The sequence below is a fragment of the Sparus aurata genome, chromosome 3 (assembly GCF_900880675.1).
Source record: "Sparus aurata chromosome 3, fSpaAur1.1, whole genome shotgun sequence".
In the NCBI taxonomy this organism is placed as follows: domain Eukaryota; kingdom Metazoa; phylum Chordata; class Actinopteri; order Spariformes; family Sparidae; genus Sparus; species Sparus aurata.
This window is the reverse complement of record NC_044189.1, coordinates 24576443-24592008: the sequence shown is the minus strand read 5'-3', so window position 1 is coordinate 24592008 and position 15566 is coordinate 24576443. Positions and strand designations below refer to the sequence as shown.

Sequence of the window (15566 nt, the reverse complement as noted above, 5' to 3'; positions counted from 1 at the left end):
AACGGAACACACAGTCTGGACCACGACAGGTTATGGTGATTTAAACAACCTTCACAATGCTATGAGCAAGCATGAGCGTGCATCTTCGCACATCCTTTGTATGGTAAAACTGCAGACATTTGGAAACACACGGATTGATCATCAGCTGAATGAGGGACTGCGACTGGCCACAGAGCAGCACAACGCGCGGGTAAAAAAGAACCGGGACGTGTTGAGGAGGCTTGTGGACATCGTTGTCTACCTTGGAGCACAGGAACAGGCATTTCGAGGGCACACAGAAGGGGATGGATCAGACAACCGCGGTAACTACATTGAACTTATCAATCTACTCCGAAAATATGATGAGAGGCTTGCCCATCATTTGGAGACATGTACTGTGTTCTCGGGCATGTCAAGCCACATTCAGAATGATTTGATTGAAGCTGTGGCTAGTGTGGTGTTAAATGAGATAAAATCTGAAATCAAAGATGCAAGCTTTGTAGCTATACTACTTGATGAGACAACTGATGTGTCCAACTTCGCCCAGCTTTCTACTGTCTGGAGATATGTCACTAAAGAGGGAGAAGTGGAAGAGAGATTTGTGGGCTTTTCTGATGTCAGCGCTGACAGAACAGCCACGGCCCTAGCAGAGCATGTTTTTGCCGCTGTTGATGAAATGCAATGCGGTGTCAAACTTGTCGGTCAAACATACCTAAATACCTAAAACACATGCCACCTAAATGGCCTGCAGGCCAAGGTTAGGGACCGTTACCCGTCCTGCTGTTTCGTGCATTGCATTGCCCACACTCTTGACTTGGTGCTGTCACATATGGAGGACCAAACCTGACATAAGTATAAATAAATACATAAATGCATAAATAAATACATAAATAAATAAATAAATAAATGCTGAAATAAATGTATAAATAAATAAATGCATAAATAAATACATGCATAAATAAATGAATAAATAAATAAATGCTGAAATAAATGTATAAATAAATAAATAAAAGTATAAATAAAAGAATAAATGCTTTTTATTTATTTATACATTTCTGTTCACCTACATTTATTTATTTCTGTATTTCTGTTCACCTACATTTATTTATTTCTGTATTTCTGTTCACCCACATATATTTATTTCTGTATTTCTGTGTCCATATGTAAATGAGGAGGTAGGAGGTCCTAACCTCAGTCAAGAGCATGATTGGTCAAATCGGACAGCCAGACAAAAGCAAACGATTCCTGATCTCAAGCCTCGCTCTCTGTAACATTGTGAAACAGCTCCAGTTAGCTTAATGGCCTCGACCAGTGTGACAGGTTAACTGGCGTTCATTTTAACTTGCGAGGGTCCCAGATGTGCTGGTGGTGTGGTTTGAGAATCCTGTCTGGAGAGCCATGTCCGCTAACCAGGAAAAACATTCTGCTCATCGCTCCAAGTCATGTATACGTGTATTCGTTTTGACGTGGCTTGAACACTTCTATCCACACGGAGAAGCCGGGGCTGCGACTTGCAAACCACTGCTAGACGAGCGCTACAGAGCACAAATCGTCCAAAAGTGCATGTTGTCGGTCTCATATCTTTGTCGTGAATCTCTGTACTCTTAAACAACTCATGTGTGGAACAGTATTAAGCATTTGTTCACGCCGAGCGGCTCGAGAGCGGCGTGGACACCGCTGTTAGCAGTTAGCTGCTAGTTAGCTTTTAGCTGCTCGCTGTAGCGCTAAGAGCGTAGCGTCCAGGTTAACTGTTGATACATGTTACCACCGAGAGTGAGATACATGTCTGGGCTTTCCTATGAACCATTGTCGCTACTGGTGTTTGTATCACAGGTTGATCTGGACGTCTCACGATTTGCCACAGCTGATTGACCACACGCTGAGCTCGGGCTGGATGTTAACGTACTCTGCAGACTGTTTGACCAGCAGGCTGTATGACAGTGTACAGTTTTCACACCGACTTAGCTTCAGCTTAATAACGATGTATGCGGCTCGGAACGATGGCTTTAAGCGACCATTTGAACAGTGCGGAATGAAAAATACCCGATGGTAACCGGTGTCACAAGGTAGCCTGGACGCTGCGCTACAGCGAGCAGCTAACATGAGAGCTAAAAGGGGTCTCCACGCCGCTCTCGAGCCGCTCGGCGTGAACAAATGCCTCAGCCTGTTCCACCCATGAGTTATTTGAGAGTACAGACATTCACGACAAAGATATGAGACCGACAACATGCACTTTGGGACGATTTGTGCTCTGTAGCGCTCGTCTAGATACACATATACATGACTTGGAGCGATGAGCAGAATGTTTTTCCTGGTTAGCGGACACCTCTCTCTCCAGACGGGATTCTCAAACCACACCACAAGCACACCTTGGACCCTCGCAAGTTAAAATGAACGCCAGTCAAATTCATAACTAAACCAGAGCTACATGAACAAATGTCAACAACCTCAGCTAACAGTTAGCTGAGCGGGCTTGCTGGTAGCCAGCAACATTCCTCTACAGTGTACAGGAATCAGCGCTGCTAGTAAGGCAGAAGTAGTAGACCCTCATCGAGCACACTCCTGTAACCAATCATGCTCTTGACTGAGGTTAGGACCTCCTACCTCCTCATTTACATATGGACACAGAAATACAGAAATAAATATATGTAGGTGAACAGAAATACAGAAATAAATAAATGTAGGTGAACAGAAATACAGAAATAAATAAATGTAGGTGAACAGAAATGTATAAATAAATAAAAAGCATTTATTCTTTTATTTATACTTTTATTTATTTATTTATACATTTATTTCAGCATTTATTTATTTATTCATTTATTTATGCATGTATTTATTTCAGCATTTATTTATTTATACATTTATTTCAGCATTTATTTATTTATTTATGTATTTATTTATGCATTTATGCATTTATTTATTTATTTATACTTATGTCAGGTTTGGTCCTCCATAGTCACAAGCGTGCGACACTATCAAAGACTGCAAGGTTTTCTTTTCAACTTTATTTGGCCTGGCGTCAGTTTTTGTTACCTCTACAAAGCGCACCAAGGCTCTTGATGACATTGTGCAGAGGCGATTCCCCCGAGCTGCCCCAACTAGGTGGAACTACACGTCTAGGTTAGTAAACACAGCAAAAGAAAACCACGAAGCACTAATTGAACTGTTCAATGAAATCAGGAACAATCCGTTGGACTGGGACGAGAGGTACATTCTTTCAGCAGGGGGCTTTCTGCAATATTTAAACGACCCCAAAGTCGTATTTCTCCTGCAGCTTTTTTCGGATGTTTTTTCGCACACAGATGTACTTTTCAACATCCTGCAAACCAAAGGCTTTGACATTGGCTATTGTGTGAGTCAAATGAAGACAACGGCAGAACAGTTGCAAAGACAGAGAGGGGATTTTGAACATGTTTTTGCTCTGGTCCCAGAACCTGAGAACTCAGCAAAGAGGTGCAGAGGGGCAGGCGACAGAAAAACGGAATATAAAGAACTTTATTTCAAAGTGCTGGACACAATTGATTCCCAAATGCAACATCGTCTTTCATCTTTGGAGAAGATGACATTTCTGGGTCTCCTGGACTTCCCCAGATTCCATCAGTATGAGCAGGCATTTCCAGAGAGCGCATTTGACTCTCTCAAATACACTTATGGACAGTTTGTTGATGATGTGCTTTTGCGCAGTGAGCTGAAAGTGTTGTATGTGTCTCCTGATCTGAAAAAACGAAACGTCTCGGAATTAACCAGTTTCATGCGCTCAAATGGCCTGTGTGATGCCATGCCCCAACTCTACAAACTGTGTGAATTGTTCCTCACTCTGCCATCCACCACTGCTTCGGTAGAAAGAACATTCTCTGGACTAAAACGGATCAAGACGTATCAGCGCAACGCAATGGGCCAGCAGAGATTGTCCGGCCTTGCCATGATGTCTATAGAACGGAGGATGCTTCAGAAAATCAAGTCGGATGAAAGCTTCTATGACAAAGTCATCGTGGAGTTTACCAAGAAGGCCCGTAGGATGGAATTCATCTATAAATAAGGTAGGACATTTATTGAGTGTGTTTGTACTGTAACTGGCATTGTCAAAATTCATTCATTAGCCTATATGATTTTGCTAGTTCATTGTTTTTTTTATTGGAAAATGTGTCACCGTCTTCATTAATTAGGCCTAAATAATTTGCTGTGCTGTCCGTGATACTGAAATCCTCACTCGCTGCCGCTGCGCTGAGACGCTTTTCCTCTCTTTTCTTCGCTCCGCTTGAGCGCGGCTGAACCTGGCTTGAGGCCACTTCATGGGCGAAAGCCAGTTCCGAATACTGTAAATTCCAACATGTTGTTGGTAACTTTGTAGGCATGTGATTGACCATGCTGGTTACATTGTGTGGGCGCATCAAGCGTCATGTCAGTGCTGAATATTTCTGCTTTCATTTAGCCTATACATACACTGTAAATTCCATCACATTGTTGTTGGTAACATGGGGCAAGTGTGAGTGTGAGAGTTTCAAAATCGAGTTGATATAGTAGTTAAAAACCATATTATATTTTTTATTAATAAATAAATACCCCCCTTTTGGGCGCGCATGGTATTGACACTTCAGCATGACCACAGTAAAAGGTCACTGCTCGCCACTGCTTTAATTAGTATCATAAAAGTGAGTTAATCGTTTTCTGTCGTTTCTGTTCATTTCCTATTAAATTTTTTTTCTGTTATTAACAGACCAGTTGATCAAGTTGAAATATGACACATGGTGTAATACTAGTCTTTCCTGACTCAGATGTGAGAGTCACACATACATAAGATCTGACTTAAACTATTTTGAAATATCCAGACAGCAGAAATCACTTGTGCTCTGTTACTGGTCATATCTATACAAAATCCTGACGTTGGACATGACTAATTAATCTTCTGCAGATACGACCACTGTCCATTTCTGAATATGATGCATATTTACTTATTACAGTTTTTACACTGTGGTATTGCTACATTTACTTAAATACATAATACAGTATTAACAGTGTTAATACCAGTTTCTAACTGGCTACAATTCTCTAGGCAAGCTAACATTAGCCCATAATTTAAGACCTTATCTGTAACATGTGTTTCATTAAATGTGTGTAAAAGATGTGCTGTTGGACTTGATGTAACAGTCTTACACTACTTGTTACTTCATTTGATTTATGACTGCATTTTAAGGCAGTTGATAATTACTTACAGCTCTTTTTGACCCAGACCTTTAATAAATTTCATTATTGAACCAAACATCATGAATGTGTTATGCCACCCATCACAGAAAAATGAGATCATTGGATCTCCGGACTGCCATCATGTTCATGTTCTTTACAAATGTATGTAAACTTTTGACCTCGAATGAACATACACAAATTAAAAAAGTAAAAACTATCTATCTATCTATCTATCTATCTATCTAAATACATACACATACACAGACTGTATTATATAATACATATTACCATATAAATACACATACAACATACACAATATTTTCTCCATTTCTCTAAAATAAATGACTGGACTACCTGCCAAGACAGGTATTACTGGTTAAGACAATTTAAAAACTTTTCACTTTAATGCTATCATTCAAATTGAGGACAGCAGGAGTCAACAACACGTCCCAGCGTGTCAGGATGCCTGGAAATACAAATGAGTGTAGACGAAGCAGTAACACCTCAAAAACAGCTTTTTGTGGAGTTGTAGCTACCACACCCTATCCATATTTGCTAGAAGTAGCACCCTGACTTATTGTTTGTTTGTGTTGTTGTTGTGTTTGTTTACCTTGTATAAGGAACATTTCCCACTGATGAACCACTGCAGTTACTGGCTTAAAGCCTGCTGTGGTTTCTGATACTTAATGTGTACGGAACTTTGGCTCTTGTCTCTGTCTCATGTATCAAGTTATTAATTACAGCAATTATGTTAAACACAGCTTTATGTATCCTGTAGTTATCAATTAATTAAACTCTACGGTGAAAAAATATGAATAAAAAAAAAAAAAAGTCAGTGTGATGCAACAAAGGTTTTGGTGTATTTAGAATGTAATTACATATATCTCTACATCTGTCTAAACATCTGTGTAAGCATCAATCCATACATATATCTATAAATATATCTATACATATATCTACACATACATCTATGTATATATATACACATATCTAAACCTCAATCCATACACACATATACACATCAATTCATACATCTATCTTAAAATCTATTTAGACATCTATCTATACATACATCTGAACATATATCTCTACATCTCTCTAGATATCTATCTATACATTTATGTAAACATCTATCTATACATATATCTACACATCAATCTACACATATATCTATACATCTATGTATATATACACATATCTATACATCAATCTATACATATATATATATATAAACATCAATTCATACATCTATCTTAAAATCTATCTAGACATTTATCTATTAATCTGAACATATATCTCTACATGTCTCTAGATATCTATTTATATAAACATCTATCTGTACATCTATATACACATCCATTGATCCATCTGCATGACATCACAGAAGTCCACAGTGAGGAGAGGAGGGCAGCTGATGCTCTGCGCTGGGTGGACTTGGTGGAGGATCAAGCTGCTCCATCACCAGGTGATGCTCCACATCCTCTGATTGGCTGGACTATGTGTGAGTCCTGCAGAGGAGGACAGAGATGTGACTGCTGTTTCAAGATCATGCAGTCAGGAGGCGGGGCTTACAATGTACTCCATGATACATGTCACTCACATGCACGGTCACTGGAGTCTGTGTGTGCGGCAGCTGCACCACGGCTGTCCGCTGGTGTGTGCTGTGAGAGGACCGGGACTGTCTGCGGGGGACGTAGTTCCTCCACAGCTCTCTGACAGGTCCAGGCCTCCATCACAGCTGCCCGTGAGGTGGATGCCACCACTGACGCTGCTACACCAACAAACAAAAACACAGATCAATCTTCTAAAACTTTAAAATAAGATTACTCTTCTTACATCTGCAGTAAACTACTTCTGAATACTAATATTGGATCAAAAGACAATAATTTGAGCATCACAACTTTTATAACGATGCACAATTCAGTCTCCAGAATATTGTTTAAGGCTAGAAAGGTGGTATAAACAAAGTAAAACAGTATGACATTGTGTTGTCCTTCAAGATCACCTTGTTTATTCAGTCATGAAAACAAAGAGAGACTGTTTATTAAGTTTGTAAGTATGAAAAAAATTTCAGTCAGTGAAGATCTTTCTCTTCGGATTAAAAATACTGCCCCGCTAAAGATCCTGTAGCAGGAAACATTGTACCTCAGTGTTATTGTTCACAGTGGGGAAGTTGTTTTGCACCAATAAAATGAAATCTAATAAAATGTACAATTGGTCCTCTGTAATTGTCATGAACTTTGTATTTATTTAAAAGCTAAGTTTTTAGTTTAGTTTAGTGTGTTTATTTCGGTCTTGTAAGAAAAAAGACAAATACAATAGACAAATATAAAAGTATAAATACAAAACAAAACATAACAAAACAAAAACAAAATAAATCAATAACAAAAACAAATCAAAACAAAAAACACAACAAGCAATACAATACACTTTGACCGAAAAGGTGTAGGCTGAAGCATCAGCTTATTTTGCCTACCCTTCTTAAATTAACATTTTCCGTTTGCTCATTTTAAAAAATCTTTAAGTCAAGATCTAGTGAGGTAAAGTCAAAGGTAACAGGTTTTGATATTATTTTTCATCATCTCACCTGACTGCAATCTCCTGATCTTCCAGCAGCGTGCGCGTGGCTGTCGCAGGCTGGTTGGATGTTAATGACATCATCATCTGTCAGAGGAGGGGCAGCAGGCTCACAGTCACAGTACTCACTCAAGGAAGCGAAACCTGAACTTCCTGAGGTCTTGACAATGTAAGTCCTGCCACTGAATATGTAAACACACACACAAAATGATTCTGTCACTGTCTTGAACCATGTATCTGCTATTATTTCTGGTGAGCTGAACTACTGACTGATCTGAGAAATGGGTGTCGTGACTAGAGAAAGACATCTCACCTGACTTTGCCCCCCTGACCTTCCAGCGGCAGCATGTTCATGCTCATGCTTCATGCTCAGCTGTCACAGGCCGAAGCATCAACAGAGGTAACACATGACCTGAAGGTCTTCTTCATCCAGGAGAAGACACGTCGGAAGCAATTCCTTTTCTTCTGAGGCTTCTTCTCTGCCCCCATGTTTTCTGAAAGTCAAATTACATTGAAGATCTCAGCCATACTCCAAATTGCACGACAGTTCAGACGCAAGTTGACGTGTCTGTTACGTACCACCTGAGCCCGAGTCCTCACATACCGAGGACTCTGTGCTACTTTCAGTGTTGATCACTGAGGACCATGACGTTTCATTCAGGCCAGACTGAAAACTGAAAACACCACAAAAATGTTAGTTAGACTGTCATTCCTGATATTGTCATCACATCTTGATCATATGCAACTAAGAACTTTTCATTTTTGTTGGTTCTGAGGCTCCTGTGGACCAAAACCTCTTGTAGTAAGTCTTGATTTGATGTGGAAGTGAGTGAAAAACAAGGCAACAGGTTCTGAAACTATTTGTCATCATCTCACCTGACTGCACTCTCCTGATCTTCCATCAGCGTGCGCTGGGCTATCGCAGGCCGAACCAGGATCACACCTGAGAGCAGAAACGTGGGAGATGGAGTGCAGTCCTTATTCGAGAACACGGAAGTGAAGGCCGAACTTCCTGAGAACTTGACAATGTAAGTCCTGCCACTGAACATAAAAACACACACACACACAATTATCCTGTTACTGTCATGACATCATCAAGAATCATGTCTCTGCTATTATTTCTGGCGATCTGAACTGTTTTTTTAATCTGAAAAATGGGTGTCGTGACCAGAGGAAGACATCTCACCTGACTTTGCTCCCCTGACCTTCCAGCAGCAGCGTGTTCTCAGCTGTCGCTGGCAGAACTTGGATCACACCTGCTGGTGGAACTTCTGGAGATGGCGTGCAGCCGTCTGGTCTGATGACGGTGCTTTCGTCATCCATCAGAGGAGTGGTAGCAGGCTCACCGAGTGCACTCGCCAGATTTTCCATTGGCTTCCATCGGACCAAAGAGGATGCGGCTGCCAAAGCCCCATTGCTACAAAACGACACAGTCGCTGTTACACTCATATCCCAGAAACACGACAGGACACTGTTCAAATGATAAATCATCACTAACTAACAAAGCACTACCTGTCGGACTCACATCATATAAACACTTACTTTGGGTAGACTTTGGTGAAAAACGGATGAATGAGGACTTCACGGGGAGTGATCCTCTCATCCTCATCCGTCTGCAGCATTGCCTTCAGGAGCTCGATGCACTGCTCTCGCTCTGCGGCCTCAGCTTCATTATTTTCCTCTAGACGAATCTAGTTGAGGAAACAACGGTCAAATCCACCATCGAGAAAAGACAATCGATCATTGTGACAATCAAAGTTACTTCACACTTACTTCTTTGAGATCGTCCAGAGACTGGAGATTGTGGTCCTTGTTGACACTGCTGAGGTGACATCTGAAATACTCAAAAGATGTCTGAAAGAAGGTTCAAAGTGTTTGTATCAATGTTCTTCAGAATCAATCGGAATGATAGACTGTTAAATGTAGGGAAATGTTAACAAGAAAAAAATCTGATAAAAGATTAAGGGTCAGAGAAGGTTTCACTGTGGTACCTTGAGCTCCCAGCTGTTTGACTCAGTCCAGTTAAAGTACTTCTTTGTCCTTAGACCAGTACTGAGAACAAGGTCTTCTGGCTGACCTAGTAGATTAATGATGCTCCGCAGCTGGAGATTAAACACAGCATTACATCAAAACATGTAAGAGGAAGTATTGTTGTCAGGAGGGCAAAGTAATGCATCGCCGTATCAGACAGGCCAGTTCTTCGTCTGTCTGGTCGGTTGAAGCACGAGGACTAAGATTGGCCAATCAGAGGCAAAGTAGGGCAGGTCATCCTTTGACAACATGCTAATGCTAACACCTCCCATCGTAGCTAAGGTACAAAGTTCTTTGAACCAGTAAACATAAGATTACTTCTCTTGTCACACTCAAAGTAAATTAAGAGCATTTTTTCATCTGTTTGAACAAAACACTAGGATGGTTTCTCATTTCCTATTTTCAAAATTTCCTTTCCATTCCCACCTTTAGATTACTCATTGTTGTACATGGAGCATCAATTACAGCAAAACCACAAGCACGAGTGAAGACACACAAGTATGAGTATCTGACAAACTGGTGACAAATGTGACTTACTACTTCATATCCACAGCATCCACTGAACGGTTGTTTGCCGCAGATCATGATGAACATCAGACAGCCCAGGGACCACATGTCAATGGCCTCAGAAAATGGACAGCCCAGTATGATTTCTGGAGACCTGAATGTGGAGAACAAATATTACACAGGATGTTTACACTGTCATAGGGAAGGAGCAATACATTGTAAACTACTAACTCAGTCCAGTGCAGTAATAAAAATAATGAAGCCTACCTAAAAGCCAGCGGTTGCAGGAGCTTGCCCTGGGTGGCTTCTGATGTGGAAATGGCACCACCGAAGTCAATGAGCTTGACTCTGAAGGGTCGTGTTTGGTGATTCTCCATCATGATGTTAAAGAGGTGCACGTCACCATGGATCACCCCAATCCCCTTCAGCGCCTCAAATGCTGTCCCCATCTGTAAGTACAAGGTCAGTGAGAATGTACAAAAGCTTAAAAGTGACAGAGTGCTCAGTGCTTTGCTTTCTATCTGATGGTGCTGATTGTTTCTGTACCTGCTGGATGATGCTGCTGATGTCACTCAGAAGCATAGGCGCAAAACTTGTCATTTCAAGGTAGTCGCCCAGGCTGATATCCAACATCTCCAACACGATTGCCTTTCCATGTTTGGTTTGAAAGTAATCGATGAACTCGACGATGTTGTGCTGGTCGAGTTTGAGGCGCTTGATCCGTCTCAGCATCGAAACCTGGAGACACGCAGCAAGTTTGATATGATTATTTTTTTTACAGTCAGTTAATGTGTCAACGTGTGAAGTCTTTATAATGTGGTGCTTAAAAGTTAGTGTAAACTTTAATCACTATATCTTTATTTAGTGACATTTGCAGATGGCTTAAAGTAGCTTAAATCAAAAGGAATTGCTTGTTTAGCATGAGTCAGTTACTGCACCTCTGACTAAACAATATCTTTTACAACCGTTAACATAAAAATCAACACCTCTCACCTCATTGACGGTGTCTTCGTCAAAGAATTTAGGAATCTTCACAGCCACAGTCTGCTTGATGTCCTTTTTCCAACATTTCAACACCTGTCCGAAGCAGCCCTCTCCCAGAACTTTCTGAACATCATATACGCTGGGGAGCTGGACGGGGTTCATCTCGGAAGATGAGGTGGACTCGTTGGATACGCTGGATCCCATATTGTCTCTCAGAATACTGAAACAAAACAGGTGAAAACAAGACAAGGGAGATGTTACTTTCATTCCCTGTGGAGGATCATAATAACGTTTCAGACATTGAGTATATTTCTTTTTGCTTCCATCCTATGGTTTCTTCCATGTCAATGATTAGATGACACAAAACATATTTAACTGCCGTTTCAGGTCTTTACAAGGACAATCATGTATTTATGTCATATTCCACATTTCAGTGATCAACTGATCATCTGAGGTCTGAGCAAAATCAGGGGAATTTCCACTAAATATTAATGATTTCTACAGGTATCCACAGATTAGTGATTTATATGAAAAACTAATAAAACCAGAATTCTCTGATGAGTGTAATGCAGTGATTAATGTCCTAATTGAAGCCTACAACACAACAAAAACAATGTCTAAACTACACCAGGGTCTTCAGAGGCAGAAAGGGAACAATACTGAATATGTTCAAGTGAAATGGGAAAAAGAACTAAACACAAATATTACAAGAGGCTTTGACAATAAAATTAAAACTATTGGAGAGACAGAGATGAGTCTGATTAGGGTATTCACTGATGCATTTAAAGGTCAAATTAACAAACAACTTATCTCCAGGATGTATTCATTTTACAACTGGAAAGGGGCCTTTCCACAGTGTATATTAAATCATAGAATATGATGCAGTGTCACAGATTTGAGTACCAGTTGACTCATTTTTTTTTAATAAAAAATCTCTCATGTAAAGTAAGTAGGCCTATCCTCCAAGAACACAACCATGTCTGAAACCATTTGCCCATTGTCCTACTTATAGCTACTGCATATCCGCCAATATATTGTTGTGCACAGAACACGCTAAACTGTGCGTACGTTGATTAAAAAGCAGGCAGTTTACAACAGGACTTCTCCACAGTAAGCACACAATAATCTGTTTTTCTCAGAGCGGAAAACTAAAGAAGCCAATATGTTGTTTATTAGTCACTAGTCATGCCTCATGGAGGAGACGGTGGTATGGAGGCAGGACTGTGATCTCTGCCAAAACTTTTCAATACCAACACGTCAAGTACAAGTTCTGAGCGCTGACTGAACACAGCAGTGAAAAGGCCTTCATTAATAAATATATATTCTATATAGATAAAAGTGTGAACTTGAACTCTCTCCAACAACATATCCGGTTACACCTTAAGTTCAGTTTCAACAATTACATCAGCTATCTCAGCTGTACACAGAGAGACGGCCTGGTGTGTTTACACCTGCACGTTCTCATCTCCTAACGTTCCATCGTCTCCATGGTGCACGAGACAAAAATGTTGTTTTTTCAAAAAAAGGCCCGGTCGCCATCTTTTCCCCCTAACGTTAAATGTTCGACCATAATTATCTAAACATTTAATCCGTCAAACAAAAATAAAAGTATTTAAAAATCACTAAACAACCGTGAACACATTCCTCATCTGTCGCGGGACTTTCAGCACATTCTTAAACTCTAAAAATCATTTTACACAGAGAAATCGTCGAGTGTCACCCAAAACTGACCGTTCATGAAAGGCTAGCTTAAATGCTATCAATATCCTTTTTATAAATTCACCAATTTACCAAAAGTTTAACCGAAACCAACTTTTACACGTTTAAGAAGATAAATTAATACATTTGGTGTGATAATAAAAGATGTCCTACCTGCAGAGACTCAGGACAGCAGGTGTCTCGCCCCAGGGGGTCAACCGGAGGCCACTTCTCCAGAAGTTAAAGATGGTCTTCTTCTGGCGGTAGTTGTCCTAGAGCAAAGTAATCCAAAAGGTTTGTTTGCAAATAATCTTACAGGTGATCAGGTATAATCCAAAAGCTTTGTCTGAGATGAAGCCTTACAGGTGATCAGGTTTAGTCCAAAAAAGGTTCGTCTGAGATGAAGACTTCAGGTGAACAGGAATAATCCATAAAGGTATCTCTGCGCTGAAGTCTTCCAGGTGAACAGGTAAATCCAAATGGTTTGGTTGAGTAGAAGTTTTCGAGTCGATCGGGTTTCCCAGATTGCAACTTTCCAACAACAAATCCGCGGTAGGTCAACTTGTCAAAGTTTAATGCGCGAATGAGAAATAAATGAGGTCTGCAGCTTTTATAGCTTTGGTCAACGTTCTGTTTCCATGGCCTTCAGTGACGCGCGTGCATGCGTGCGTACGTACGTGTGCGTGATCATGCAGGTTCTGTGCAACAAATTAATGTATTTAGTTTTCTTGTATAAAATGTCGTCATTCAATAATGTCACTTAAATGTGTCCATAGTGTAACTTCATTCATGCCAATAAAGTTTATTTGAATTGATAGATGTAAACTGTGGGACTGTTGTGTGTCCTGCAGGTGTTTGTACAAGAGCTCCAGTTATAATCTTCAGGTTGTGAGGGTCTAAAATAATGAACGTTATAGAGGCAGAGATCAATAAATAAATTATAAACCAGAGAGAAAGATGGAGAGAGGCTTTTTGACGCCCCTGCCACATCCTATGGAAGCCCGTTTCCACCAGTTAAAGAAATATGATGATATACTACTCTTTCCTGACATCAGATGTGAGAGTCACATATACATAAGATCTGACTTAAAATATTTTGAAATGTCCAGACAGCAGAAATCACTTGTGCTCTGTTACTAGTCGTATCTGTACAATATCCTGAAGTTGGACATGACTAATGAATCTTCTGCAGACACGACCACTGTCCATTTCTGAATATGATGCATGTTTAGCTTTAGTATCCAGGATGACATGAACTCCAGATTTTAGCAGTATTAAAATGGTCCCATATTTCATTTGACATCATTTTACACTGTGGTATTGCTACTTTTGCTTAAGTACAAAATCTGCTTACTTCTTTGACCTCTGCCCTTGACTTATTCCTTCATGGATTTGTGTTGATAGGAAGGAGTTGTGTGTGTATGTGTGTGAGTTTTCACAGACTGTCTCCTTTGTGTAGTTCTTACAACCTGTCCAATGTGTTCATCTTCTTACTCCTTGTTGGATATGTGGGAATTGTTCTGCATTTTACGTGTACCTACTTGTTGAAAGGGCTTCCTGGTGACAAAGTTGTTTTAGGAGCAGTTTAACAACAATACATCTGATTCAACTGATTCACATGAACATTACTGAGGTTAAAAACACATCTCACAGTAGACTGTTTCACTTCAGATGTCCGAGTGTTGTATTGATTGTGACACTAAACCAGTTGTGTTGCCATTGTGTGGTTTGGTTGTCATCTCCTCTCAGTCCTGCCCTGTTACATCAACATAAATAGGTTTCAGCAGTTTTTATGTAGGAAGGAAAAAAGCATTTCGATTCAATTCAAACCTTTATTCAAGCCTCAGATAACTGAGGTGTTCCTCAGTTTGATTGAGTTTAAATCATTTGAAAAATACAATACCATTCGCACACTGAGATGCAGTGTTTTGCGATTATTGTCTCGACTTGTTCAGAGGTAGTGAGAGCATTGATATGATCACAAGGGTTAATACTATACAGAACCAGTGAACTTTTGTGTGTTTGTCTGCAGACTAAATCATCTCTAATTTATCTAACGTTCACAGGTTATTTTAGCCTAGAAAAGATTCATTGGTTCCATATTTTACTAGTATTGGAGCAGTGAAATATATTTAAAGACTGAAGTTAAATGAAATATCAGTATATGTAAACGTTCTATTTTTGTAATATTATTCAGCTATTTAACTGCTTGGTGAACTGAAACACAGATGACCACTGCTCTCTGGCCGGTCCAAAGGATTTATGGAGTGCATTCTTTTTGTAAAAGATGGTCTAGCAGTGTGTCTTCTGAGAAGCAATGAAGCACCTTAGCCTTAAAAGAATTTGTACATTTCTGATCATGGCGTCCACAGGATACACTTCCGGGTTATCTCACCTTGTCAGAAATTGCGATGTCCGTCTTCCTCTATAGTCACATTTTCATTATTCTTAGTAAATGATGTTTGAATTTTTTTAAGGCTCAAACCTAGAATAAATATTACATGTATACTTTAATAGACTACATGAATATTTGAAGAATATTTATGATTGACCTCTACATTATTTATCAGCATGTGGTTGTTATAGGTTCTGTCCACTAGAGGGTG

The 15566-nt window shown here is 39.9% G+C and overlaps 1 protein-coding gene and 1 long non-coding RNA gene across 8 annotated transcripts; one reads left to right on the top strand and one right to left on the bottom strand.

The window, feature by feature from the left end:
- The first annotated feature begins 2933 nt into the window (after positions 1 to 2933).
- Positions 2934 to 10145, top strand: LOC115578364 (uncharacterized). The gene is made up of 5 exons (XR_003983428.1): positions 2934 to 4019; positions 7777 to 7909; positions 8517 to 8565; positions 8646 to 8768; positions 8953 to 10145. It is a non-coding gene; the product is annotated as an uncharacterized LOC115578364 (long non-coding RNA).
- LOC115578361 (homeodomain-interacting protein kinase 1-like) lies at positions 5996 to 13571 on the bottom strand. Of its 7 annotated transcripts, XM_030411278.1 has the most exons (15): positions 13324 to 13561; positions 13135 to 13232; positions 11272 to 11482; positions 10825 to 11016; positions 10546 to 10727; positions 10309 to 10432; positions 9732 to 9842; positions 9514 to 9594; positions 9283 to 9431; positions 8927 to 9157; positions 8617 to 8781; positions 8320 to 8414; positions 8054 to 8234; positions 7751 to 7922; positions 6799 to 6934 (listed from the first exon to the last, which is right to left on the bottom strand). In XM_030411278.1, the coding sequence occupies exons 3-13, from the start codon at positions 11464 to 11466 to the stop codon at positions 8110 to 8112; spliced, it is 1650 nt and encodes a 549-aa protein (XP_030267138.1). In that variant the 5' UTR covers positions 11467 to 11482; positions 13135 to 13232; positions 13324 to 13561; the 3' UTR covers positions 6799 to 6934; positions 7751 to 7922; positions 8054 to 8109. The 7 variants fall into 7 exon arrangements, with proteins under 7 accessions (XP_030267140.1, XP_030267143.1, XP_030267138.1 ...); XM_030411282.1 differs by lacking the exon at positions 8320 to 8414 and having other exon boundaries at positions 8617 to 8683; positions 13324 to 13571; XM_030411281.1 differs by lacking the exon at positions 8320 to 8414 and having other exon boundaries at positions 13324 to 13567.
- Between the last annotated feature and the right edge of the window lie 1995 nt (positions 13572 to 15566).

Excerpts from the sequence above, each read along its gene's own strand:
- LOC115578361 (XM_030411278.1), bottom strand. The coding sequence starts at position 11,466 with ATGGGATCCAGCGTATCCAACGAGTCCACCTCATCTTCCGAGATGAAC. Across the intron at positions 11,017-11,271 it reads ACGAAGACACCGTCAATGAG|GTTTCGATGCTGAGACGGAT; the intron begins GTGAGAGGTGTT and ends GCGTGTCTCCAG. Across the intron at positions 9,843-10,308 it reads GATGCTGTGGATATGAAGTA|CTGCGGAGCATCATTAATCT; the intron begins GTAAGTCACATT and ends TTTAATCTCCAG.